Source organism: Hypanus sabinus, chromosome 30, assembly GCF_030144855.1.
Source record: "Hypanus sabinus isolate sHypSab1 chromosome 30, sHypSab1.hap1, whole genome shotgun sequence".
NCBI classification, from domain to species: domain Eukaryota; kingdom Metazoa; phylum Chordata; class Chondrichthyes; order Myliobatiformes; family Dasyatidae; genus Hypanus; species Hypanus sabinus.
Window position 1 is genome coordinate 20,514,702 of NC_082735.1, and position 27,825 is coordinate 20,542,526.

The window sequence follows — 27,825 nt, forward strand, 5'->3', positions numbered from 1 at the left end:
TGAACCATTTTGACTGCCTACTCCTATCAACCTGCACCAGCACCGTAGCCCTCCATACCCCACCATCCGTGTGCCCATCCAAATGCCTCTTAAATGTCGAAATCGAGCTCACATGCACCGCTTGTGCTAGCAGCCCATTCCATACTCTCACGAACCACTAAGTGAAGAAGTTTCCGCTCATGTTCCCCTTAAACTTTACACCTTTCACCTTAACCCATGATTTCTAGTCTCACCCAACCTCAATGGAAAAAATCCTGCTTGCATATACCCTGTCAATACACCTCATGATTTTGTATACCTCCATCAAATTTCCTCTCAATCTTCTACATTCCAAGGAATAAAGTCCTAACCTAATCATTCTTTCCTTATAAGTCAGGCCTTCAAGTGCCAGCAACAGCCTTGAAAATTTTCTTTATACTCTTTCAATCTTATTTATATCTTTCCTGTAGGCAATTGAGCAAAACTGCACACAATTCTCCAAATTAGGCCTTACCAATGTCGAGTACAACTTCAACATAACATACCGTTCAGTACTTTGATTTGTGAAGGCCAATGCACTAAAAGCATTTTTTACAACCTTATCTAATTGTGCCACCACTTTCAATGAATTATGGACCTGTATTCCCAGATCCCTTTGTTCTACCACACTCCTCAGTGCCTACCGTTCACTGTGGAAGACCTACCCTGGTTGATTCTGCTGAAGTGCAACACCATGCACTTCTCTGCATTAAATTCCACCTGCTATTTTTCAGCTAATTTTTCCAGCTGGTCCCGATGCCACTGTAAGTCGTGATAGCCTTCCTCACTGTCCACTACACCCATAATTTTGGTGTCATCTGCAGATTTGTCCATGCAGACACCATTCTTGCCTTCAACGACTTGCCTGCTAACTTCCTCGAAAAACTCTATGAGATTGGTTAGACGTGACCTACAATCCACAAAGCCATGCTGACTATCCTTATTCCATTCATGTGTATCCAAATATTCATATAGCTGTCTCTTGGAATACCTTCTAATAAATTTCCTATTACTGATGTCAGGCTCTCCAGCCTACAACTTCCTGGTTTATTTTTAGAGTATTTCTTAAACAGCAGAAGAACATTGGATATCCTCCAATCCCCTGGTACCAGTCGGTAAGGATGATTTAAATATCTCTTTAAGGGCCCTGGCAATTTCTGCACTTGCCTCCCCCTGGGTCTGAGGGAACACCTGATCAGTCAAAGAAAAGACTTTGATTTATGAATCCAAATTCTAACTTGGAAATTAGATTCTCACCTTTATTTTATCACAATGACTGACATGGACATTTAGTTTCCTTAAGCAAGGAACCTGGTCCGTGCATTGTTCTGTGACAAAAGATATTCCTTTCATTAACTCAAAATTAGAGAAAGCGATATTGAAAATGTTCAGAGCTGGGCAATTTAAGAAGTAATTAGTAGTCAGTTACACATGGTAGTTAGGTAGGACAGACAGAAGGAAGATTAAGAAGAGACTGGCTGGCATTTTTAAAACCTGTAGCTAAGTTAGAGGCCAACTCTGTCGGCCTCACTGTTGCAAAATAATATGTGGCCAAAGCAAATTAATCATAAATTCGTATCTGCAACACGTGCAGCATTTTAAAGTGATCCACTGCAGTTTATTGTGTTCAGTTTGAAGTTCAACTTCAATTATCATTCAACCATACACGCGAATACAGCCAAATGAAACACACTTCCCCTGGGGCCAAGGTGCAGAAGCACAATGTCAACAATTACACACAGCACATATAAAGGACGAACAATCACACCTTTTTGTTTGGACCCAGAAGGGCTGCTGCAACAAAGCACGCCACAATCAAACTCTCCAATCAAACTTTAATTTTCTGAGGTTAAGTCGACAGAGTCATGTGCTAAGCACTCCTGTATGCTTCTTTTTGAAGGAAAACTGGAATCTGAGATCTGACTTTAGATCCTCTCTCTATTGTGGTTCTGCAAAAGGTCTTGCAAAGGGATTTTAATAATCTAGTTAACCAATTCCATAGTTACAGCAACAGGGAATTTACCCATAAATTAGCTTGGATATGTTCAACAAACTTATTTAATTTCCCTGGAATGAAAAGCTGTACTAACAGCTTCAGTGAAGCCAAATGGACTGAGCTAGATACTTGAATTATTTATTTATGTATTTATTGAGGTACAGCACAATATAAGCTCTACTGGCTGCCGATGTATGCTGCCCAGCAACCCCCAATTTAACCTAATCATGAGACAACTAACAATGACCAATTAACTTACCAAAAGCTTTTGGACTGTGGGAGGAAACTAGAGGGCCTGGTGTGGGAAACCCAAGCTGTCACGGGGAGACCGTACAAACTCCTTATAGACAGCAGTGGGAATTGAACCTGGGTCGCTGGAACTGACTCAACCCACTGATTTCCTGCACCAACATGCATGTTCCACCAAATTAGAACATGGAACTTGGAACAATACAGCATAGTGCAGGCCTTTTGGCCCGTGATGCTGTGCTAACCTATATACAAGACAGCATGGTATTGTTGTGACTAGCATAATGCTTTACAGTGCTAGTGATTGAGATTGGGGTTCAATTTGCATTGCTGTCTCTAAGGACTTTGCAGGTTCCCCCCTTGACAGTGTGGGTTTCCTCCAGGTCCTCCTCACAATCCAAAGATCTGCTGGTTAGGGTAAGTAAATTGTGTGCATGCTGTGTTGGCACTGGAAGCAAGATGACATTTGTGGGCTGCCCCCAGTATATATTCAGACAGTGTTGGTCTCTTACATAAATGGCACATTTCACTGTATGCTTTGATGTTTCAATGTACATGTGACAAATAAAGGTAATCTTTATCTTTATAAACCTACTCAATGATCAATCTAACCCTTTCCTCCTACACAGCAGATAATTCTCCAATTTTCTTACATCCATGCCTATCTAATAATCTTCTAAAAGCTCCTATTTTATCAGCTTCTGCCACCACCACCCACAGTGCACTCCAGACATCTATAATCTGACATCTCCCATAAACTCTTCTCCACCTTCTCTGGTATTATCCACTTCCACCCAGGGATAAAGGTGTTGGTTGGCCATTCTATGCCTTTCATGATCTTAAGCACCTCACAGTCAGGTCACTTCTCATCCTCTGTCCCTGCAAGGGGAAAGCCCTAACTCACTCAACTTTTCCTCCTGAGGCAGGTTCTCTAATCCAGGCAGCACCTGGTAAATCTCCTCTGCACCCTCTCTAAAGTTTCCACATCTTTAATGAGGTTACCAGGAATGACTGCAATACTCGTGATCTAACTAGTTCTTTACAGCTGCTGAAGTTCTCTCAGTCATATGAAATCATTCTCTTTAAATGAGTCAATGTGAACAATGTATTGAAAGGAATCCATCATCTTCAGTCCATGTCCAAATATTGATTGGTGTGCAGCTGCTTATTTTGAAGACATGCAAAGGTCATTCAAAAGCGTATGGAGTAAAACCAACAAGAAAGGGACAGTGGTTATTGCCTAAGCAGCTGCTACCTTTTAATGAAATGATTTTGTCATATCAGTGAAATATTCTTACTTAGCCATTTTTAAATACTTTGGCTCCTCAGAAGGAATTGACCATTGAAGAATGGAAAATAATTCTGTGTGCCAAAAAAATTGTTCAGTCTACACTGAGTTTCATTTGTCAAATTCTTCTGACAAGTACAGCACAGTAACAGGCCAGTTGGCCGGTCAAGTTTGTGCCAAACCATTTAAATTGCCTACTTCCATCCACCTGCACATGGAATATCGACCTCCATACCATCCATGTACGTATTGAAACATCTCTTAAACATTGAAATTGAGTTTGTATGCAGCACTTATGTTGGCAGATCATCCCACACTCTCACCACCTTCTGAGAAAAGAATTTTCCCCTCATATTCCCCTTGAACTTTTCACCTTACATGCTTAATCCATGACCTCTGGTTGTTGTCCCTCCCAACCTCAGTGGGAAAAGACTGCTTGCATTTACCCTATCTATACCCCTCTGAATTTTGTGAATCAAATCTCCTCTCAATCTTCTGTGTTCCAAGGAACAAAGTCCTAACCTATTTAATCTTTCCATGTACCTCAGGTCCTTCCAACCCGGCAAAATCCTTGTAAATTTTCTATGAAAAAGAGAACATTTAAATGCTCCTTATGTATTCACTTCAAAGACTGGTCCAGACTTTTGCTTTGTTTTTTGTTCCCTGTGGTTTCATTGAGGGTCTCACTACAAATGTAATAACTGTTTCTGAACCTGCTACTGGAGAACCAAAGGTACTGTACCTCCTGCCTGATGGTAATAGCCAGAAGAGGGCATGGCCTGGATGGTGGGGATCTTTGATGATGGATGTTGCTTTCTTGTGGTAGCATTCCATTTAAATGTATTCATTTATCAGTAGGGCTTTGCCTGTGTGTGCACCGGGCTGTATCCGTCACTTTCTGTAACCTTTCCCATTTCTGGGCAAATGTGTTTTAACATCAGGTCTGAGTCAACCAGGATACTCTCTACTGTTTATCCAACTCTTTGTAGACACACAAAATCTACCCATTATTTTGAATGAGCTGGAAGAGCATAAAGTGATCAATTTAAAATCATGTTTGACGTACTTGCTCAAGTCCATGTTTTGTAGAATAGATAAGGAAGTGTGATGCATTTTGGTTTTTGCAATGTGTTCATTAGGTACTGTGTGGGAGGTTAATCATCAGGGTTATAACATGTGGATTTGGGGTAATATACTAACCAGTAGTGAGTGTTTTTATTTGGACATAAGGAAGAGTGAAGTAAACATATCCTTCTGCAACAAATGATATGCTGTATGGATCCCTGCTTTGGTCATAGTTTTTATGATTATATTGGTGATTGACTTGAGGGGACTAATGTCACATTTGTGCTCTTGCTGTTGATGGGATTTGTGAGGATCCCATATGGATATATGGAGAAGATATCTCCAAGAGATATGGAGAAGATGTGATAGTCAGGTGAATGCCTGGCAAGTGGAAAAAGTATAAGGTGCTCCACTTTGAACAGGAAAGCAAAGCCTTTGTTAAATCCAGATTCAGATTCAGATTCAGTTTATTGTCATTTAGAAACCACAAATGCAATGCAGTTAAAAAATGAGACAACGTTCCCCCAGAATGATATCACAAAAGCATATGACAAAACAGACTACACCAGAAAATCCACGTAACATTTGGCAATCTCCAGTCCAGAGTCCGGAGAGGCTGCTGCGCATTAATATCGTGCTACCATCTTAGCGCATTTCCCGGAAAGGAGCTCCAAATCCACCAGACAAAAACAAGACCAAAAACTAAAACTACAAGACCTGCACAAAACCACATAATTACAACATATAGTTACAACAGTGTAAACAATAGCATAAATGGTTAAAAAAAAAGCACCAGTCTATGGGCACAGTAAAAAATAGTCCAAGATTTTAAAGAACTGTAAGTTCAAAAGAAATCACCACAGTTTCTACAAGTCCCCAGGATCCCGACAGACTTGCCATCCCACGCTGGCGGCAGAAGGGAGTAACCCCGCTAAGGATTTCCAAAGTGTTGCCCGACTCAGTCTCGCAGACGCAGCACACAATGGAAGCTTCGTTGAAACTATCCTCACAGATGCAGCACACACCGAAAGCAACCTGAGTCCGTCGAAACTCTGAGCCGACGACCATCCCCTCCAGCACAGCTTCTCTGAGAGTATCAAGACGGCCCCGCCAACGGCCATCAGCAACGCGACCCCAAGGACTGGGGCCCTGTTCCTCCTAGCAGAGTCCCGGACCTCACAGCAGCAGCAGCAACGAAGAAGGTCTTCCTGGAGATTTCCAGATGTTCCTCCATGCTCCCACGTCCATTTTCAATCGATTATGAATGCGCACGGCACCCCACTTCACAAATAACAGATAATCAGTTCCGGAGTGGCCTCTGCAAGCTGCGTCGCGCCGCCATCTTGGATCAATACAAATGGTGAAAGATGTGAAAGACAAGGTAGTGTTGATATTTCATGGGTCTTAGGTATATTTGTGTGTAAATCACTGAAAGCCAAAATGCAGATGCAACAGATGATTAATAGGGCAAATGATAAGGCATTTATTAGGAGATGATTTGAATATGGGATGAAGAAAGTCTTATTGTAAATTTGAAATGTGCGCTTCTACTCAAAGGGCTTTTTAATGTGCTGATGCCAATATTTTTGGTGCTGTTGATAGGCACAAAACATAAAAAATAAAATAGCTCTTTGGAATGCATATCATCTATGCTACTTAAATATTATCTGCATGATAAAGAACGTGTGCAGGCAGAGATCAGAGCCATTTGACCCAATACAGCCACACTCACATTCTGATAGAATTGTTTACTTTGTTCTCAAGCTCTTCCATCATGCAATGATATTCCACCATTTGTATTATCTGGAAAGTAAGAAAGCAACTGGTTGTAGTGTGGGGTGATGTTGTTTAGAGGGGGAATTACACACACACACACACTCTCTCTCTCTCTCTCTCTCTCTCAACTGAATACCAATCCACTCCCTTTGCAATTTTTGCTCATTTCTTCCTCAATTCCTGATAAAACATTATTTACATTTACATCATTTATTATTATATTGTAATTTGCCCTTTATTGTGTCTATTGTCTTGTTTATTAATTATTATACCATCTTGCACTGGTTTGTGCACTTTACGTAGTCTCGTGTAGGTCTGAAGTTGAATGTAGTTTTGTGTTGTTTCATGTAGCACCATGATCCTGGAGGAATGTTGTTTCGCTTTTACTGTGTACTGTACCAGCAGTTATGGTTGAAGTGACAATAGAAGCGACTTGACTTGAATAGTTAGAAGTTTATACACTGAAATATTAAAACCTACTCCCGGTGTACAGTGCTCTGCTCAATTCATTTCCTCCACGTCTTGCTTTCAAAATATCAAATCTTCTGTGGAAATGTCCTGCCTCAGGCAGAACTCTGATTTAATACTTAGTGGAATTCTCAATTTCCAATAAAATGATAAATATTAAGAGTCAAATCACAAACATTACAGGAAACTCTAGATCTAGATTCGAAAGACCTCCGCCTAATCAGAAATCTGTACTGGGAACATACTGCGACTATAAGAATAGATGGAGAAGTGAGTCAGTTTATAGAAATCAAGACAGGCTTTAGACAAGAGTGTGTTTTCTCCCCTGACTTGTTTAATGTGTACAGTGAAACAATATTACAAAAAATAAGAGACATCTTGGGAATCAAAGTTGGTGGTGAAAACATCAATAATTTCAGATATCCGGCTGATACTTGAAGAACAACAAAACTTAGTTGATATAGTTGTTGAAGAAAGTGCAAAAATAGGTCTATCTATCAATTGCAAAAAGACAGAATGTGTTGTGATATCCAAAAAGAAGGAGAATCCTATCTGCAGGCTGAGAATAAACAGGGAAGACATAAAACAAATACAGAACTTTTGCTACTGAGGAAGCTGGGTGACGTCAGATGGCAGGTGTGACATGGACATCAAAAGAAGAATAGGGATGGCAAAAGACACCTTTACGAGAATGAAGAGTATACTGACCAACACTAAACTAGGCATGACAGCCCACCTCAGACTACTGAAATGTTATGTTTATCCAGTTATGGTTCAGAATGTTGGACAATATCTAGTAACATGAGGAAACGAATTGAAGCAGCAGAGACGTGGTTTTTGAGGAGGATGCAACGAATATCATGGGTGAAATGAATATTTAGTGAGGATGTCATGAACAGAGCAAGCACAAAAAGAGAAATAATGTATGAAATCATGAAAAGGCAATGTGACTTCATTGGGCATGTGATTAGGAAAGAGGAGTTAGAATGCACGGTAATTATGGGAAAGATTGAAGCGACGAAAGCAAGAGGAAGGCAAAGACAAATGATGATGGAGACAGCAGCCAGAGAACTGGAAATGAATACCAATGAATTGATCCACTTGACCCGAAACAGGAGTGTGTGGGCCATGGCACTCAAAGCTCATACTGGGCACGGCACCTGATGATGATGATGAATCACAAACAAGAGAATATCTGCAGAAACTGGAATCCCGAACAGCACACACAAAATGCTGGAGGAACTCAGCCAGCCAGGCAGCATCTGTGGAAAAGAGTACAGTCGACTTTTCAAGCCAAAACCCTTCAGTAGGAATTTTAAGAGTCATATTTTGGTGGTATTCTTCATTGATGTAATGAGCTTTTCATTACTTTGAGTCTTCAACAGGCAGAACTTTTTTTTGAATTTTGATATTAACAGGGTTGAAGGTCATGAATCTAGTTTCCTTATCACACAGATGATAATTGGCATGAATCTGAGTTTCATTTTTGGAAGAGCTAAATAACATATCAAGCCATTGTTATGGTCCCTTGCCAACATAACCTGAGAGTTACTTTCAGATTCGTTCAGCAAGAAACAAAGACATTGCACATTAATGTGATGTTGTTTCATTGAGTTTTTTTTCAAAAAATGCCTCAGGCTCCAGGATCAAGGTTTGTTGTAGGCCTTGATTTGCTCTCTGCATAGAGTTTACAACTTCTGCCCATGACTGTGTGGGTTTTATTGTGTAATCTGGTTTCACTTGACATCCCATATATGGGCTGGTTGGTAGAATAGTTGGCTACCATAAAATGCACCTTGAAAAGGCTTCAAATGAATCAAAGGGGGATGAAAGAGTGTGATTTATAGGGGTACAGGTAAAATAAGAATAGGAGTGAGATTAATGAGAATGCTCCTTAAGAGCGAAGATGATTCCAATAGGTTAAATGGCCTTCTTCGTCATTGTAATAAATGAGAAAGATCTCAATGGTTAGGCAGAGCTACAGATTTGTATTCATTATTACTTTCCACATAAGTAAATGGCCTAAAATGCTTTCATGACAAATAAATCTCACAGAATTTAGTATAGACTTGAGATAATTCAGTTGACTGCATTGAACTATTTGTGGCCTAAAGTCTGGGTTAAATGGGATCACAAGTGAAGTACCCATCAATAACGTTGTGGGAAATTGTTATCCTCTGATGAGTTGTCAAGAGGCCGGGGGGGCGGGGGGGGAGTGAGCTACCACTGGAACAAGATGCAAGATAGGACACAGCTAGCTGCTCAGATGAAAAGTGGGATTAATAGTTTGGATAAGTGCACAACTTTGAAAATATCATTGGCTTATCGAGAAAGAGCCTCATGTTAATTGAGCTGTGTTCAAAGAAATTTCAAAGATTACTGCCTCAGGCATACCACCTCTCTAGATGCAATCTATTTAGTACCATCTTTGTCCATTACTCTGCTCTGTATACTTTCTGCTGCCCCCATCAAGTATTTACCATCATGTATTAAAGTTCATTTATTATCAAAGGATATATGCAGTCTACAATCCTGAGATTAGTCTTTTCCAGACAGCCACGAAAGAAAGAAAACCATGGAACCCATTCAAGAAAAATATTAGCCCCCACCGCCCCCACACATGCAAACCGCAACGAGAACATCAACCCCCGTGCGCACAAAAAAACAAAGGAATCACGAAAATGGCTACAAGAAAGTATAAGAGACAAAAGAGAATATAAAACGCAAAGTCGAAAGAGTCCAATCAGACGACAGTCCTGTCCAAAAACCGCAGGGCCGGTACTATTCTCCGACATCATCGAGCGAGAGAGTGGGAGAGATCATTCAAATGTAGGGGCAATGAATGAGAGGGAGAGAGAGATCATCTCACGAGGAAGAGGGAAATACTAAACTGCAATTGTGTTTATTAAACATGGTGATCAATTGGGAATAGTTACTTGCTAAACTCCTGATAGATGTTTGTAATGGTTTCCTTCTCATTTTCAGTTTTGCTGTTGTTATTCGTGTGAAGTTCACTGCTGGGCAAGTTCTATAGTCGTTTTGATATTGCACATGTAACACCCTGGTTCACAATTTTACTGCTAGGCTGTAGGTATTTCATTTTAGCAGTTCTGTAAGAGCAATCTGTTCTGCTTTCAGCATGGCTGGGTTACTGTTAAAGATAAGAGATGCTTAGGAATCTGTGCCATCCAATTAGGATGGTGGAACTGCGAGAAAGTTCTAGAGAATGCTGGGGAGAGAGGTTTTGTGAGGAACACTAACGTTGGTCGTTGTCTTTGTTTGGCGGGAGATGGGGAGGGAAGATGATGGAGAGAACCAGCCAGTAAGGTTTGATCTGGTGGGAAACGCAATTTGCAGGAGCAGAGGCCTACAGAAGATTGGTGAATATGGCTTTTGGAAGATTTGAGCTGCAACCTGTGTGCACTTGACTGTTGAATTATAATGGGGCCTTTTTTTTTCTTTTCTTTACTAACTCTTCGGTTAAGTTAACATTCATAAATATACTTTATAATTGTATCCATCATACGATCTGTTATTTCATGTCAGGTGGTTGCAAGGGGCAGTAAATCACACTGCATTCACACAAACCGGGGTTTGGGTGGGCGAGATCCCCCAACCTCATGGATCACAATTGTCTACACCCTAGATGTACAAAGCCTGAGAAAGGTGGATATCACAGCTCAGAGTCCAGAGGCTGTTAGTGAGGGGCTAATGAGTCACATTTCCAGAGACATTCGATAAAAAAGGGTTTCACACAGAAGCAGATTACCTTCCTCCAGGCTTCTGCCTAGGCCCAGAAGCCCTGAAGTTAACTGGCCTGTGCAATTGACAAAATCTCAAGAGCACAGTTGACAGGATCTGTAACAGTCAGAAAGAGCAATTTAATCACAAACTGGTTGGGTTACAGGAATAGCATTCAGACTGTTGACCTGGTAACAAATTAAAATCTGACCATGCCAGCTGAAGAATTCAGCAATTAGATAACTCTGGAATAGAAAAGCAAGGACTAAAAATTTGTTTGCAAAGTTCTAAACTAAGTTATGCTGAGTTGGAAACTGGCTTAAACCAGAGTAATACAACTTTGGATATGTTTTTGAATATTTTTTTAAATTATTTGGAAATTAATCTTATTATTGTGGGCAGTATTTTGGTTTTTGAATGAACACTCAACTTTTGGGCTGAGACCCTTCATCAGAATTGAAAAGGAAGGATGGAGGAGGCAGGGGAAGAAGGAAGATGTAAGTGAAGGAGTATAAACTGACAGGTAATAGGTGAAACCAGGAGAAAGGGATAATAGGTGCGTGAGGGAGGGGGAATAAAGTGGGAAGCTGGGAGGTGAAAGGACAAGGGTTCCTAACCTTGGTTATGCCATGGATCCTTACCGTTACCAAGCGGGTCCATGGGAACCTCTGTGATCGATGGAAGAAGTAATTTTCTGGAAAAGAAGAAATCCGATAGGAAAGGCCAATGGACCATGGGAGAAAGGGGAGGATGAAGGGTACCAAAGAGAGGTGATGGGAAGGTGAGAAGAGAAGTGCTAAGAGGAGAGCTAGAATGGCAGCAGAATCTCTTGTGTTTAAGAAAATGCAAAGTTTATTTTTCAGTATGATTTTCATTTATGCTGGTGTGAAACATGAGAGTTCTCACTGTTACACAGAACATCTCTGCTTTCCTTGCCCACTTCTGAAACTATGCAGGATAAAGATTCAGCTACGTTCTTTGTCCTGACCAAGATCTGTGAATTGTTATGACCTTGTCCCAATGCACCATCAGTCGTGTGCCTTGACTGCTTTGCCCCACGGAGGTCAGGGTTACAGGTGCCATCTCCTTCTAAATATCAGGATCATTTCAGGCCACCACATCAACACAATGTGTTGATTTCTGCCACAGCTATCAGTCTACTGCGTAGGGAGTTCAGGGAGTTAGGTGTGAAACTGAAGAGCAGGACCTAGAGGGTAACAATCTCAGGATTGCTCCCTGTGCCACGTGCGAGTGAGGCAAGGAACAAAAAGATTATACAGATTAATACGTGGCTGAGAGGATGGTGCAGGAGGGAGGGCTTCAGATTTTTAGATAATTGGGCTTTGTTCCAGGGAAAGTGGGATCTGTTCCAAAGGGACGGTTTACACCTGAACTGGAGCGGTACTAACATTCTTGCAGGGAAGTTTGCTAGTGCTTCTTGTGGGGGGTTAAACTAAATTTGCAGGGGGCGGGGATCCAGAATGCGAGAGAGGATAGCGAGAGGAAGAATAAAGGACAGGTGGGGAGTACACGGTTCCGGAATATTAAGTGAAAGGTGAGGCAGAACAAGTGATAAGGAGGACACATGTACAGAGGGATGGTCTGACGGAACATGGAGTTAAATGTGCAGAAAGAATAAGTAAATTTAGGAAGGACAAACAAAATTTAAGGGGCGTATAGCCCGATGGGAGTTCCGGGAGCTGGGTTAAGCACAATGGGCAGTGATTCAAACAGAGAGCGGAGAAATGGGCTAAAAATTCTATATCTAAATGCACGAAGTGTCAGAAATAAGGCAGATGAGCTTGAAGCTCAGGTGCGAATGGGTAACTATGATGTTGTTGGGATAACGGAGACATGGCTGCAGGGAGATCAGACCTGGGAAATGAATGTACAAGGGTATACGTGCTATCATAGGGCCAGAAATGTGGGCACAGGGGGTGGGGTGGCCCTGTTGGTGAGGAATGAGATTCAGTCCTTTGCAAGGGCGGACATAAGATCAGGAGAAGTAGAGTCTGTGTGGATAGAACTGAGGAACAGTAAGGGCAAAAGGACCCTAATGGGTGTTGTCTACAGGCCACCAAACAGTAGCATGGATATTGGGTGCAAGTTGAATAGGGATTTAACATTGGCACGTGGCAAAGGTAATGTTGCAGTAATTATGGGGGATTTCAGCATGCAGGTGAACTGGGAGAATCAGGTTGGTGCTGGACCCCAGGATAGGGAGTTTATAGAGTGCCTACGGGATGCATTCTTGGAACAGCTTGTATGAGAGCCGACCAGGGACAAGGCTATTCAGGATTTAGTGTTATGTAATGAACAGGATTTGATAAGCGATCTTGAGGTAAAGGAGCCATTAGGAGGTAGTGACCATAATGTGATAAGTTTTTATTTGCAATTTGAGAAGGATAAGGGCAGCTCGGAGGTGTCAGTGTTGCAGTTGAACAGGTGAAACTATGGAGCCATGAGGGAGGAGCTGGCCAAAGTTAACTGGACGGATATCCTAGCAGAACAGGCAGTAGAACAGCAATGGCAGGTATTCTTGGGAATAATGCACAAGGTGCAAAATCAGTTCATCCCCCAGAGAAGGAAGGATTCAAAGGGGGGAAAGGGGCCACAGTGGTTGACAAAGGAAGTCAGAGATTGCATAGCATTAAAAAAAAGGAATTATGACAGAGCTAAGGTGAGTGGGAGGACAGATGATTGGGAAGTTTTTAAGGAACAACAGAACTTAACTAAAAAGGCAATACAGGGAGAAAAAATGAGGTACAAACGCAAGCTGGCCAGGAATATAAAGGAGGATAGCAAAAGCTTTTTTAGGTATGTGAAGAGAAAGAAGATAGTTAAGAACAATGTTGGGCCCTTGAAGAATGAATTGGGTGAAACTGTTATGGGAAACAGAGAAATGGCAGAAGAATTTAATAAGTACTTTAGATCTATCTTCACTAAGGAAGACACAAGCAATCTCCCAGATGTATGGATGGGCCAAGGACATAAGGTAACATTGGAAATGAAACAGGTTGACGCTAGGAAGGAAATGGTGATGAGTAGACTGATGGGACTGAAGGCTGACAAATCCCCAGGTCCAGATGGTCTGCATCCTAGGGTACTAAAGGAGGTGGCCCTGGAAATTGTGGATGCATTGGTAATCATTTTCTAATGTTCCTTAGATTCAGGATCAGTTCCTGAGGATTGGAGAATGGCTACTGTTATCCCACCTTTTAAGAAAGGAGGGAGGGAGAAAACAGAGAACTATCGACCTGTCAGCCTGACATCGGTGGTGGGGAAGATGCTAGAGTCCATTATTAAAGATGAAATAGTGGCATATCTAGATAGCAGTGATAGGATTGGGCTGAGCCAGCATGGATTTACCAAGGGTAAATCATGCTTGACTAATCTGTTGGAGTTTTTCGAGGATGTAACCAGGAAGTTAGACATGGGAGATCCAGTGGATGTAGTGTACCTCGATTTTCAGAAGGCATCAGAAGGTCCCACGTAGGAGATTGGTGGGTAAAATCAAAGCTCATGGCATTGGGGGGAAGACATTGACATGGATAGAAAACTGGTTGGCAGATAGAAAGCAAAGGGTAGCGGTGAATGGGTGTTTCTCGAAATGGCAGGTGGTGACTAGTGGGGTGCCACAGGGTTCAGTATTGGGACCACAGTTGTTTACAATTTACATCAACGATTTAGATGAAGGCATTGAGAATAACATCAGCAAATTTGCTGATGATACTAAGCTGGGTGGCAGTGTGACATGTGATGAGGATGTTTGGAGAATTCAAGGTGACTTGGATAGGCTGGGTGAGTGGGTAGATACTTGGCAGATGACGTTTAATGTTAATAAGTGTGAGGTTATCCACTTTGGGAGTAAAAACAGGAAGGCAGATTATTATCTGAACGGTGTAGAGTTAGGTAAGGGAGAAATACAAAGAGATCTAGGAGTCCTTGTTCATCAGTCACTGAAGGTGAATGAGCAAGTGCAGCAGGCAGTGAAGAAGGCTAATGGAATGTTGGCCTTTATTACAAAGGGAACTGAGTACAAGAGCAAGGAAATCCTCTTGCATTTGTACAGAGCCCTGGTGAAACCACACCTGGAGTATTGTGTACAGTTTTGGTCTCCAGGGTTAAGGAAGGACATCCTGGCTGTAGAGGAAGTGCAGCGTAGATTCACAAGGTTAATTCCTGGGATGTCTGGACTGTCTTACGCAGAGAGGTTAGAAAGACTGGGCATGTACACACTGGAATTAAGGAGATTGAGAGAGGATCTGATTGAAACATAAGATTATTAAGGGATTGGACAAGATAGAGGCAGGAAATATGTTCCAGATGCTGGGAGAGTCCAGTACCAGAGGGCATGGTTTGAGAATAAGGGGTAGGTCATTTAGGACAGAGTTAAGGAAAACCTTCTTCTCCCAGAGGGTTGTGGGGGTCTGGAGTGCACTGCCTCGGAAGGTAGTGGAGGCCAATTCTCTGGATGCTTTCAAGAAGGAGCTAGATAGGTATCTTATGGATAGGGGAATCAAGGGATATGGGGACAAGGCCGGAACCGGGTATTGATAGTAGATGATCAGCCGTGATCTCAAAATGGCAGTGCAGGCTCGAAGGGCCGAATGGTCTACTTCTGCACTTATTGTCTATTGTCTACTGCTCTCCACTGTGTTAGGTAGATCATCCAGGGTGGTAGAGGTTTCACGTACCTTTTCTCTGGCCTATGGGAGCAAGCAAGGTAGGCAGGGGATTTTCCTGCCATAAATCTCTCCAAATTGTTTATTTCCCTCCATAGATGCTTCCTGACTGTTGAGTCCCTCCAGCATTTTGTGCCTGTTGTCTCAATTTTCATCATCTACAGAATCTCTTGTGTTCATGTAGCATTTAACTTGCCATATCTGAAAAGTTGCCAGACAAGAGAATCTTCATGCTGCCTATCATCCTTCCTCATTCCTCCCCACCCACTACTACAACCACTCCGACTGACAGAGAGACATACTTTATTGATCCCGAGGGAAACTAGGTTTCGTTACAGCCGCACCAACCAAGAATAGTGTAGAAATATAGCAATATAAAAACATAAATAATTAAATAATAATAAGTTAATCATGCCAAGTGGAAATAAGTCCAGGACCAGCCTGTTGGCTCAGGGTGTCTGACACACCGAGGGAGGAGTTGTGAAGTTTGATGGCCACAGGCAGGAATGACTTCCTATGACGCTCAGTGTTACATCTCAGTGGAATGAGTCTCTGGCTGAATGTACTCCTGTGCCTAACCAGCACATTATGGAGTGGATGGGTCTAAGATAGCATGCAACTTGGACAGCATCCTCTTTTCAGACACCACCGTCAGAGAGTCCAGTTCCACCCCAACAACATCACTGGCCTTACGAATGAGTTTGTTGATTCTGTTGGTGTCTGCTACCCTCAGCCTGCTGCCCCAGCACACAACAGCAAACATGATAGCACTGGCCACCACAGACTCATAGAACATCCTCAGCATCATCCAGCAGATGTTAAAGGCCCTCAGGAAATAGAGATGGCTCTGACCCTTCTTGTAAACAGCCTCAGTGTTCTTTGACCAGTCCAGTTTATTGTCAATTCGTATCTGGAGGTATTTGTAATCCTCCACCATGTCCACACTGGACCCTTGGATGGAAACAGAGGTCACCGGTGCCTTAGCCCTCCTCAGGTCCACCACCAGCTCCTTAGTCTTTTTCACATTAAGCTGCAGATGATTCTGCTTGCACCATGTGACAAAGTTTCCCACCGTAGCCCTGTACTCAGCCTCATCTCCCTTGCTGATGCATCCAACTATGTCAGAGTCATATGAAAACTTCTGAAGATGGCAAGACTCTGTGCAGTAGTTGAAGTCCTAGGTGTAGATGGTGATGAGAAAGGGAGACAGGACAGTCCGCTGTGAAGCCCCCGTGCTGCTGACCAGTCTGTCTGACACACAGTATTACAAGCGCACGTACTGTGGTCTGCCAGTCAGGTAATCAATAATCCATGACACCAGGGAAGCATCCACCTGCATCACTGTCAGCTTCTCACCCAGCAGAGCAGGGCAGATGGTTTTGAACGCACTGGAGAAGTCAAAAAACATGACCCTCGCAGTGCTCGCCGGCTTGTCCAGGTGGGCGTAGACACGTTTCAGCAGGTAGACGATGGCATCCTCAACTCCCAGTCGGGGCTGATAGGCGATCTGGAGGGGGTCTAATTGTGGCCTAACCATAGGCCGGAGCTGCTCTAGAACAAGTCTCTCCTGGCTCTCCTCTCTCTTTCCTCACAATCCTTCTGCCTCCACTCTTCCACCTCCCTTTTCAGCCCTTTTCCAGGTTCCAGTGATTCCCACAATATCCCTCCTACCCTACTCGCATCACTTCAGCATAAATTCATTTAGTAACAGCACTCTTTTGCAGCTGGAGGAGTTCTCTGTACAAAACTAAGATGAAAAACAGCAAACACTAGAAATTTGAGATATAAAAAGAATAAATTCTGAGAAAACTTGCAGACAAGGCACATCTGTGGAAAATGAACAGAGAAACTTTTGAGTCTGTCTTATCTTGTCGGAATTTCTAATAAAGGGTCGCAGACCTGAAATATTGACTCTTTCATTTTCCACAGATGCTCTCTGATTTGGTAAGCGTTTTGAGCATTTTCTGTTTATATTTCAGTGTGTCATCTGTACGGTGGTGCCTATTTGAGAGTTGTTCACAAAGATGTCATGTCCAGAAATTTGTTGTTTTTCAAAGGCAGTACTTTGCATTACGTAATACTAACAAATAAACTATAAATTACAGCACGAAATACATTTTTTTAAATAAATTAATTAATTAAAAAAGAGAGCAAAAATGTATTAAGATTGCGTACACAGGTTCATTGCCTGCACAGAAATCTGACGGTAGAAGGGAAGAAGTTGTTCCTAAACTGTTGGGCGTGGGTCATCAGGTTGATCTACCTCCTCCTTGATGGTAGCAAAGAGAAGAAAGCATATCCTGAATGATAGAGGTCTTTAATGTTGGGTGAACAGAAATCTGATGGTAGAAGGGAAGAAGCTGTTCCTAAAATGTTGAGTGTGATTTATCAGGTTGATAAAGCTGGGGAGGCTAGCGACTATAATGGAGCTAGCTAAGTTCGCTATTTTCTGTAGTTTTTTTTTCCAATCCTGCACATTCACCCCCTCCATGTCAGTTAGAACGCTCTCCATGGATTATCTGTCAAATTATGTGACAGTCTCTGGTGTCATACCAAGTTTCCTCAAGCACTTAATGAAATATAGCTGTGCTGTTGTGCCGTCTTTGTAAATGTGTCAACATGTTCAGCCCAGGATACGTGTTCCAATATGTTAACGCTCAGAAACACAAACACACACACCAGTTATGCTCTCACACACTATGCACTATGTTTGCCACTGAATGAATTGGATGCCTCACATGAGTAGCTGTTCTGTAATTTAATCTGTTTGACTTCGCTGTAAACTTTTGAACAAATTTTTGCAAAGGATGCATTAATTTAATTACAAGTGCACTGCAGTGTTTTTTGTTGGCTGAAATACCATCCTTGCTAATGATTAGATATTGGCCTGTGATATTAGCAATGATGCTTTTGTCCACTTCCAAAGGAACTGAATAAGATGGTTATTAAATAAGCAATGGGGAAGTTGGACAGCTCCCTTTTCAAAATAGACCTAATTGACCATGACCAGAAATAGTTCTGTCAATTAATTAGCAATATCTCAGTAATTTATTTTTTGTTTCAGATGCCAGAGGATTGCACACAGTTGTATTGTTTTCTACAGGCAATCTGACACAAAAAAAAACATAGTTTAATTTTGTGTAAAAATCACCATCTTACACTTGACTAAAAAGAAATGTGATGGAACAGTACTATTCCCCTCTGACTCCTGTTCTACTCCTACAATACTGTTGTGATTACTGTTGTAATCACCACTGGCAAATATCTGCTGAATGTATTCCTATGCAGATCAATACAGATACTTCAAAATAAAAGAGAAATCTGCTTTTGATTGCTGGTTCTAAATGTATAAAAATGTAAAGGCCATAAGCTGTAGAGCATTCAGTTTATTGAAGTCAGCGAAACATGGATGAATATTACCACAGGACTAAATTGAATTGGCATTTACCCCAAAGGATAGGAACAAGTTCCCGCTCTCTCCTCCAGACATTTTAATTTGGCCACATAGATGCCAATATACTCATTTTAAAACCTTTTTAAACGTAATTTTCTTCTTAATTTGTGAAGGAACAGACCACAGTTCTACTACTATTCTGTGTAAAAAGTAAATCTCAGGTGAGCTGGAGCACTAATGGAAATAAAGTTCAAAGTAAATTTATTATTAAAGTACATATATTCCAAGTACATTCATTAACAAAGAATGCATAAATTATACAACCTTGAGATTTGTTTGCTTACAGGCAGCTACAAAAGCAAGAAATGTGAAAGAACCCATCTAAAAAAAAAGACTAATCCCCACCCCCCAAATGCAAACAGAGAAAGAGAAAAAACAGCTCAAATCATTCAAACAATGGAAGCGAGCGACAACAACAGCATTCTAAACCAAATTAACTCCTCATACCTAAATCTCTGGAGCAGCCCGGAGTAGGCCCAAAGCGTTGGTTCAACATATTAGCGGGAAAAATCACCACAAAGTTCGCAGTCACCAGCCAGGGGCAGTCCCACAGCCTCAGCATCGCAGGGAGGGAGGACACACTGCAGTTCAGGTCCTAATTTCACTTACAGGCTGGGCCCAGGACAGGTCCTCTGAAATAATAACACCAAGGACTTTAAAGTTGTTGTACCTCTCTAACTCTGATCCTCCAATGAAGACAGGGTCACAGACCTCTGGTTTCCTTCTCCAGAGGTCAATAATCAGCTCCTTGGTCTTGCTGACATTGAGAAAGAGGTTGTTGTTATCGAATTACTCAGTCAGATTTTCAATCTCCCTCCTATATATTGATTCATCAGCACTGATTTGGCCAAAGACAGTGGCGTCATCAGCAAACTTGAATATGGCATTGGAGCTCTGCTTGGTCACACAGTCTTAAGTGTAAAGCGAGTAGGGCAGGGAGCTAAGCACAAAGCCTTGTGGCGCACCTGTGCTGATGGAGATTGTGGAGGAGATGTTGTTGCCAACCCAAACTGACTGGGGTCTGCAAGTGAGGAAATCAAGGATCCAGTTGCAGAAGGAGTTACTGAAGCCATGGCATTGGAGATTATTAATTAGTTCTGATGGGATGATGATATTGAATGCTGTAGTCAATAAAGAACATCCTGATATATCCATATTTGATATTCAGGTGTTCCAAGGTTGAGTGAAGAGCCAATGAGATGATATCTGCTGCGAACCTGTGGTCCAGAGCAGGTTCACATGGATGATTTCTGGAATGAAGGGGTTAACATATGAGGAGTGTTTGGCAGCTTTGGGCCTGCACTCACTGAAACTTAAAAAGAATATGAGGGGATCTTAATGAAACATACGGAATGTTGAAAGGACTAGATAGGGTGGATGTGGAGAAGATGTTTCCTATGATGTTTAATGTGGATAAATATGAGGTTATCCACTTTAGTGGCAAGAACAGGAAGGCAGATTACTATCTAAATGAAGTCAAGTTAGGAAAAGGGGAAGTACAACGAGATCTAGGTGTTCTTGTACATCAGTCAATGAAAGCAAGCATGCAGGTACAGCAGGCAGTAAAGAAAGCTAATGGCATGCTGGCTTTTATAACAAGAGGAATTGAGTATAGGAGTAAAGAGGTCCTTCTGCGGCTGTACAGGGCCCTGGTGAGACCCCACCTGGAGTATTGTGTGCAGTTTTGGTCTCCAAATTTGAGGAAGGACATTCTTGCTATTGAGGGAGTACAACGTAGGTTCACAAGATTAATTCCCAGAATGGCGGGACTCTCATATGTTGAAAGATTGAAGTGACTGGGCTTGTATACACTGGAATTTAGAAGGATGAGAGGGGATCTGATTGAAACATATAAGATTATTAAGGGATTGGACACACTGGAGGCAGGAAGCATGTTCCCGCTGATGGATGAGTCCAGAACTAGAGGCCACAGTTTAAGAATAAGTGGTAGGCCAATTAGAACAGAGATGCGGACAAACTTTTTCACCCAGAGAGTGGTGGATATGTGGAATGCTCTGCCCCAGAAGGCAGTGGAGGCCAAGTCTCTGCATACATTCAAGAGAGAGTTAGATAGAGCTCTTATAGATAGTGGGGTCAAGGGATATGGGGAGAGGGCAGGAACGGGGTACTGATTGTATATGATCAGCCATTATCACAGTGAATGGTGGTGCTGGCTAGAAGGGCCAAATGGCCTACTCCTGTACCTACTGTCTATTGTCTATTGTCTATGGTGAGGGTGTCCAGGACTACAGAACAGGCTGAAAATTGAGGGGCGACCTTTTAGAAGAGAGGTAAGGAGGATTTTATTTTAGGCCAGAGAGTAGTGAATCTGTGGAATGCTCTGCCACAGACTGTGGTGGAGGCCAAATCCGTGGGTGTATTTAAGGCAGAAGTTGATTTTTTCCTGACCGGTCAGGGCATCAAAAGATATGGAGAGAAGGCAGGTGTATCAGGTTGAGCGGGATCCGGGTTCAGCCATAATGGAATGGTAAAGAAGATGATGGGTTGAATGGCCTAATTCTGCTCCTATGTCTTATGGTCTTATGGTTCCATGGACCTGTTGCTCCAGTAGCCAAATTGGAATGGATCTAAGTCACTTCTCAGGCAGAGTTACTATGTTACAACACTAAACTCTCAAATCACTTCATCACTGTGGATGTAAGTGCTACCTTGTGATTGTTATTAAGGCAGATCACCACACTCTTCTTAGGCACTGGTATAACTGAAGCCTGCTTGAAGTAAGTGGACACCTCTGACTACCAAAGTGAGAGGTTAACTGTCAAGCAGCCTTAGTTGATTTAAGTTTAATCTGGAATTGCCACTTGGCCAGTGAGATGGATTTCCAGAGATTTTACCTGGATCTTTTGCGGCTTCCTTGGTCACCAGACTTGAATGCCTTTGATCTGGCTCTCAGCAGATTGTGGATCTCATGGTTCATCCATGGCACCTAGCTGGGGAAAACGCTGAATGATTTTGTAGGGACACATGTATCTACAACAGTCTTCATGAAGTCCATGTCGACCATGGTGTATTTATTCAGATCCACAAATGAGTCTTCGAATATGGCCCAATCCAGAGATTCAAAGCAACCCATATGAGCTTCTCTGCCTCCTGCAACCCTCTCTTTGTTTTCCTAATCTCTAGAGCTTTGCTCTTTAGCCTGTGCCTGTATGCAGGCAGGAGAAGGACTGCCAAGTGATCCAGTTTACTGAAATGAAGTCTGGGCAAGGAAAGCCAGGCATTCCTTATATTAATATAATATTGGTCTAATGCATTGGGACCTCCAGTGCTACAGGTTATACGCTGATGGGAACTAGGCTGGGTACTCCTCAAACAAGCCCAGGTGAAGGCTCTGACTATGATTTGAAATGTGTCAGGATGAACCGTTTCTTGTTCGTAGATGGCATCATGTAGTATCTCAAGCACTTGATTGTAGTCAGCTGCTGGTGGTATATAACATTCATTAGTTTGGAAAATCTGTCGAAGTTGTTAGAGAAGTCTTGAAATTCCTGAACATCCTGCTGCATCCACTTTAAAGGTACTTCAGTTAAAATCTTAGAGCTGGAGTATGATGCACTGACACAACTATTTTGTGGATTTGCATAGTGACTATGGATGAATTTCTTAGCACATGCTTTTTATAAGTTAGTTCTGATCTGTTGCACACAATACTGCATGCTCTGACCCAAATGCATTTCTGTACTAAACCAATTTAAAATTGCACTAAGCATACAGCACTTCACTTTGGAATCATGAAGAATACTTTAAAATACAAAACACTTTATTTGATTAGCAAGACTAAATGTTGCTTCACTGAATCAGTACATTTTGAATCTACCAATATCCAGATGAGCTGCGGAGTCTTGAGAGGAAAGAATGGACTTCTCAAGATTTGTGCAGTACGCACATGGCTTGTCAATCTTCCGAGCAGAAATTTGACCTCAGGACTTTCCTAAATATAACTTTGTGCTGGTTGTAGTCTGAGGTAACAGAGGCAACAAGAGCATGAAAGAAGCAACGGTTTTGAACCTAGCTTTGTGTGAGATGAGAACCTTTCTAAAATGCTGGCTATAGTGGGCCTAATAGAAGTGAATTTGAAGCAGAGTATATCATATATGTATGCAGCATCCAAAAAATGTATTCATTATGCAAAATCTCCATGATATATTTTAGTATAGGCAAAAACTTTCAGACGTCTGAAAATACATTAAACACCATTTATTGTGTTTTTGTTTCCAAAGATCTGACATTCAAAATTCTTCTCTTTTATGTTAGGAAGTAGGCCTTATACTGATCTTCCAATATTCAAGTGAGTTTGAGTGGAGAATTCTTTCTCTTCTTCCAGTTAATGGTCATGAGCTTTGTATTTCAAGCTGAGGAAGGTAGAGTTCTCATAGTGATTGAGGGAGGATAATGATGGGAAAATATGGAGAATGAGGACCTCCAGAGTTGGGTTGGAGCCATAAGCAAGGAAATTGCAATGAGCTGTTGGTGGTCATGATCATGCTTGAAGGGCAGTGATGGTCTTGTGAGGTTCAAGCTTATGATTTGGTTCGAATTCATTATTGAGGAGATGGTTGAGATCAGGTAAACTGAAGAGTTCCTAATTGATGTTGGTTCCTATTGTCAGACATGATGACCTGACTCCTGCTGATGGAGTTTTCTTTTAATTCAGAATGAAACAGACCTCATACTACTGAAGACAAGTGAATGTACTGCACATGTATGGGCTCTCCTGTATGATAACAATTTGGACTGACACGGCATCCTGATTTAAAATCGCAGATTCTGTCATTCCTGCCAGCAGCGCTCTAATTTCCTGTAGCAAACAAATTTTTCACAAAAGTTTAGTTGCAAGTCGAATTGATGTTAAGAGGGGAAGGGGACTTAACCCACTTCTAAAGTATAGATCAAATTAACATCAAACTGAAAGGTTAAAAAAATGCTGCTAATGTTGATAAACAGAGTAAGTCTCTGATAATCCAGAGTCCAACAGTTTGACATCTCACTTACCAAGTGCTGATGCCCGAGTATCGTCTAAAATGCCAGGACCCTAGTCCCAGTACTCCCACAAGCCTTGCCTTCTCCTGTTTCTTTCTTTCCCTTCAAAGTTAACAAGCTCACTGAAAAGGTCATTATCATTATTCTGTGTACTGTCTTAAAAGAAGTGAATTCAATGTGTGTAGGTGTGTTAATTAGATTAACATCCAGTACTCTGGTAAACCTGTAAGTCTGGCAGCACTTAAGTCCCGTGTGTGCTGGATTAATGGAGTTCTGCTCATTCTGCCGTTAATCTACTCCTGATAGTTAATAACCAGATTTGACGCTGCCTGCTTATTGTTTTTTCATGATTTGTTTCTACCTGATCTTTTATGAATGTCTCAACTTCATCCCCAACAGGTCATCAGGCTTACTTTTGATGAATTTGAATTGGAAAGAGGTTATGATACACTAACCATCGGCGATGGCGGGCAGCCTGGAGAACCAAAAACAGTGCTCCATGTGTAAGTATGGGTCCATCCTCTCCGAGAGTGTCTTCAGATGTGGTGTTTTTATTATGCAGTATTCCCATCACATAACACAGAACAAATTGGCCGAAACAGCATGAAGTAGGGAGGAATTTCAAACTAAGTTGGACTCAAGTGTTTCTTTACTGTACATAATTCAAAACGTTGCATTAGAAATCCACCCTGCTCTGAAAGAGGTGGTCTTTCCCTGCTCAGGTGAATCATCATGAGATTCTGCTAAGTTGCTGCTGCACCCTTTCATTGGAGACATTTAAGGGAAGAGTTGTTTGAGGAATACTTATTACAAGTAGATTTTTCAGATTTTTTTTTGTATTTGATTGTGCTTGTTCATTTAAAATTTAATGCAAGGCAATATACAAATAGGTTCAATTGAAAATGAGGAAAAATGTACTGCCAGGTACAAAAAGAAATGGGTTGTTACCTCCTTCTGGATCATTACTTTCTGCTTAATTAGAAAATTGGAACTTTATGTGTAGATGTGTTTCCAACATCAATTATATAGTAACAGATGTCAAATAATATTTGTGAGGTCACAATAGCAACACTCTGAGACCAAAATAACTGCAGGCTGAAGTTGTTAAACTTTATTCTACCAAGTGCATTAATGTGAAAATAACACCAAATCAACTTTAGTAATTATGGAGATAATTCTAGCTAGTTATCTGGGGGAACACATGGGCAAATCAGTGCAAGCTCAGTCCAGTTGAAAGGAACTGCGTCAATTGGCCATCCAGAGCTGAGAATGTTCTGAGTGTGTTATAGGGATGAGGAGGGATTGGGCAAGATCATAGGGCTAGTGGAGAGTGGACAGATTACTGAAGTGACCAAACTACTTTTATGAAGTATTTTTCCACACATGAAAATGCCTTCCTGGAAATTATTGGGTGCATTTAAAGTGCATGAAGGAGTGGTACAGGAAGACTGTGTTGGCAAACGTTTCACGATTGACCCACCCAGGACAAGTTGCATAATTCCAGACTGAAGGATGGACTCAAGGTGACTGACCACATTGGACCAGTGCCATGGTGTGTGTCAGATGGAGGGTGGATATCAGAGCTTAGCATGGGGAAGGGGATTGGTTTGGTTGTGTTGATGACAGTCACATGTGTGAAGGACGTCAAGGACAGAACACTGAAGTTTGTGAAGGAGATCATTGGGGTAGAGTTGCAGTTATGACCAACATTTTGAGGTGTTATGTGGTGGGAAGAGCTGTCACGTATTTAGAATTCAATGGGGAAGACCGAAGGCAACAGGGGTGGAAAAATTGGAACCAGGAACGGTAGCATGGTAACATAGTAGCACAATGCTTTTCAATACCAGCGACCTGGGTTCAATTCTCACCACAGCCTATAAGGAGCTTGTAGGTCCCCACCCATGACCACATGGATTTCTTCCAGGTGCTCTGGATTCCTCCCACTGTCCAAAGATGTACTGTTGGGTAGGTTATTGGCTTATTGTAAATTGTTCTGTGATTGGGCGAGAGTTGCCGGGCAGCACAGCTTGAAGAACTGGAAGGGCCTATTCCATGCTTTATCTCAATAAATAAAATAACTAGCTGATTGGGAGGGTGTGGAGGGAGCCTGCTAAGCAGATAGTTATGAGAGGAGCAAAGATGTTGTTAAGTCAATTAGGTACAGAGCTGGCAGCCTAGTCAGTAAGTCCAATATTTTTCTGGCACTCCTCCATGACAATGTAATCTAGGTTCACCCACCATCCTCCAATAAGAAAGCTGCACAAAACATAATACCGTCCCTTGGGGGCCTGACCTAGAAACCACATCAGGTTTACCAGAACGTGCCCAGCTAAATTTTTGAAGTGTTGTGAAATTAACCAAAAATCATCATTATCATGTTTCAGTTTGCAAAAAAAAAAATCAATTTCTTCACATTGGAAAAAGAAATGCAACTGAATTTCTAGTTTCTGCATTTTGATTTACATCGAGGGGCCTTTGTGTCTGTTCCAGCGTCTCCTGCAGAGTGGCGTGTTCACTGTCAGCAAGCAGTCAGTTAGCTGTAAAAATTACTTTTATTTAATGCAGCTCCAATTAGTGGAAGAGAATGAGGCTCCCGTTGCTTGCCCAGCTGTCTGGTTCTGAGATCACCATTGAAGTGAAATTGATTGTTTTGGTTTCCAGTTTTCATAGTGTGTCACTGGAGCAGCAAGTTGTACTGAAGATAATGTGCACATAACATTCTCAGTTATGTCACACATCCTCAAGATTAATGTTGTTATTTTTATACTGGTGAACTCAGGAGGTGTACTGAGCACTAATTTTATGTAAAGCAACATACACAAGACACCAGTTTATTCTCTCATCGCTTTTTAGTATCTCAGCTGCACCATTTTCAGAATCAGAATCAGGTTTAATATCACTGGCAAATGTTGTGGAATTTGTCAGCAGTACATGGTAAATACAGAAAAATAAACTATACATGTGTAAGTATCTTAAATAGTTAAGTTAAAATAAGTAGTGCAAAAACAGAAATAAGTAAAAATTAGTGAGGTTATGTTCATGGGTTTGATGTCCATTTAGAAACCAGATGGCAAAGGGGAAGAAGCTGTTTGTGAATTGCTGAGAGTGTGCCTTCAGGGTCCTGTATCTCCTTCCTGATGGTAACAAGGAGGAGAGGGCATGTCCTGAGTGGACTGTTGGGGGTGGGGGCTCCTTAATGATGGATGCTGCCTTCCTGAGGTACCACTCCTTGGATACACCATTTCCAATACAGGGCCATGTGCAATTCCATGTCACTGAAATTCATTCACTTACTTTTCTTTAAGATGCTGAGGTAGGCCAAGCCAACATGAACAAAATTCGAAAGAAAAGAAACTGCAGAAATTCCCCTCAGCCGTTGAAATCTTCTGCTTTGTAACTGTGAATATTTGGTTGAGAACTTTGGGGACATTGCATTCAGAGGCAACTAAAGGCAGCTGCTGAATTATTCACCTTTGGATAATTGGATTAATTAATTCTTCACATCATCATCAGCTTCACTTTTCAATTATACTTCACTTTCTGTGACATCTGAGAGTCTTTCATCATGTGAATTCTGTTTAATTTTCTGACATTTGAAATGAAGTCAGATTGTACTAATCAGGTTTTCTGATTTTCTGCCTGGCAGGTTGACAGGCACAAATGTTCCTGACCTCATTGTGAGTACGAGCAATCAGATGTGGCTGAAATTCCAGACTGATGAGACCAACAGTATGTTAGGATTCAAGGCTATCTTCACAGGTATTGTGCACAACGGCAGAAAATAAGAAAGAGTATTGCAAGGGTAGAAAATTGTACCTTCTGCTGCCAGTTATTTCAAGAGTCTCTAATATAGATTTACCTGTGTCATTGGAAAGCTCACTAACTGGGTGTTCTTCTGTGCTCCTTTATAGAACTGATGTTAGGAGGGGATTAGTGTGATCAATTGTTTTGGTCCTTCCAACCAGGACGCACGCAGCGCTAATCTGTGTGCTTTCAGATGAGTTCAATTATCGCAATCCACCTGATCCGTCAAATTCTTGCTGCTCGTAAACACTTCCTGCAGTTTATTGGGGATTGAGTTATA

General features: G+C 41.7%; 1 protein-coding gene across 1 annotated transcript in view; it reads left to right on the forward strand.

Moving 5' to 3' along the window:
- The first annotated feature begins 10,149 nt into the window (after positions 1 to 10,149).
- Positions 10,150 to 27,825, forward strand: part of LOC132383330 (CUB and sushi domain-containing protein 2-like) — a 72,662-nt gene continuing 54,986 nt past the window's right edge. Inside the window, exons 1-3 of the mRNA XM_059954232.1 lie at positions 10,150 to 10,182; positions 24,141 to 24,244; positions 27,388 to 27,500. Of these exons, the coding sequence (XP_059810215.1) occupies positions 10,150 to 10,182; positions 24,141 to 24,244; positions 27,388 to 27,500 (250 nt within the window). The remainder of the gene's footprint in view (positions 10,183 to 24,140; positions 24,245 to 27,387; positions 27,501 to 27,825) is intronic.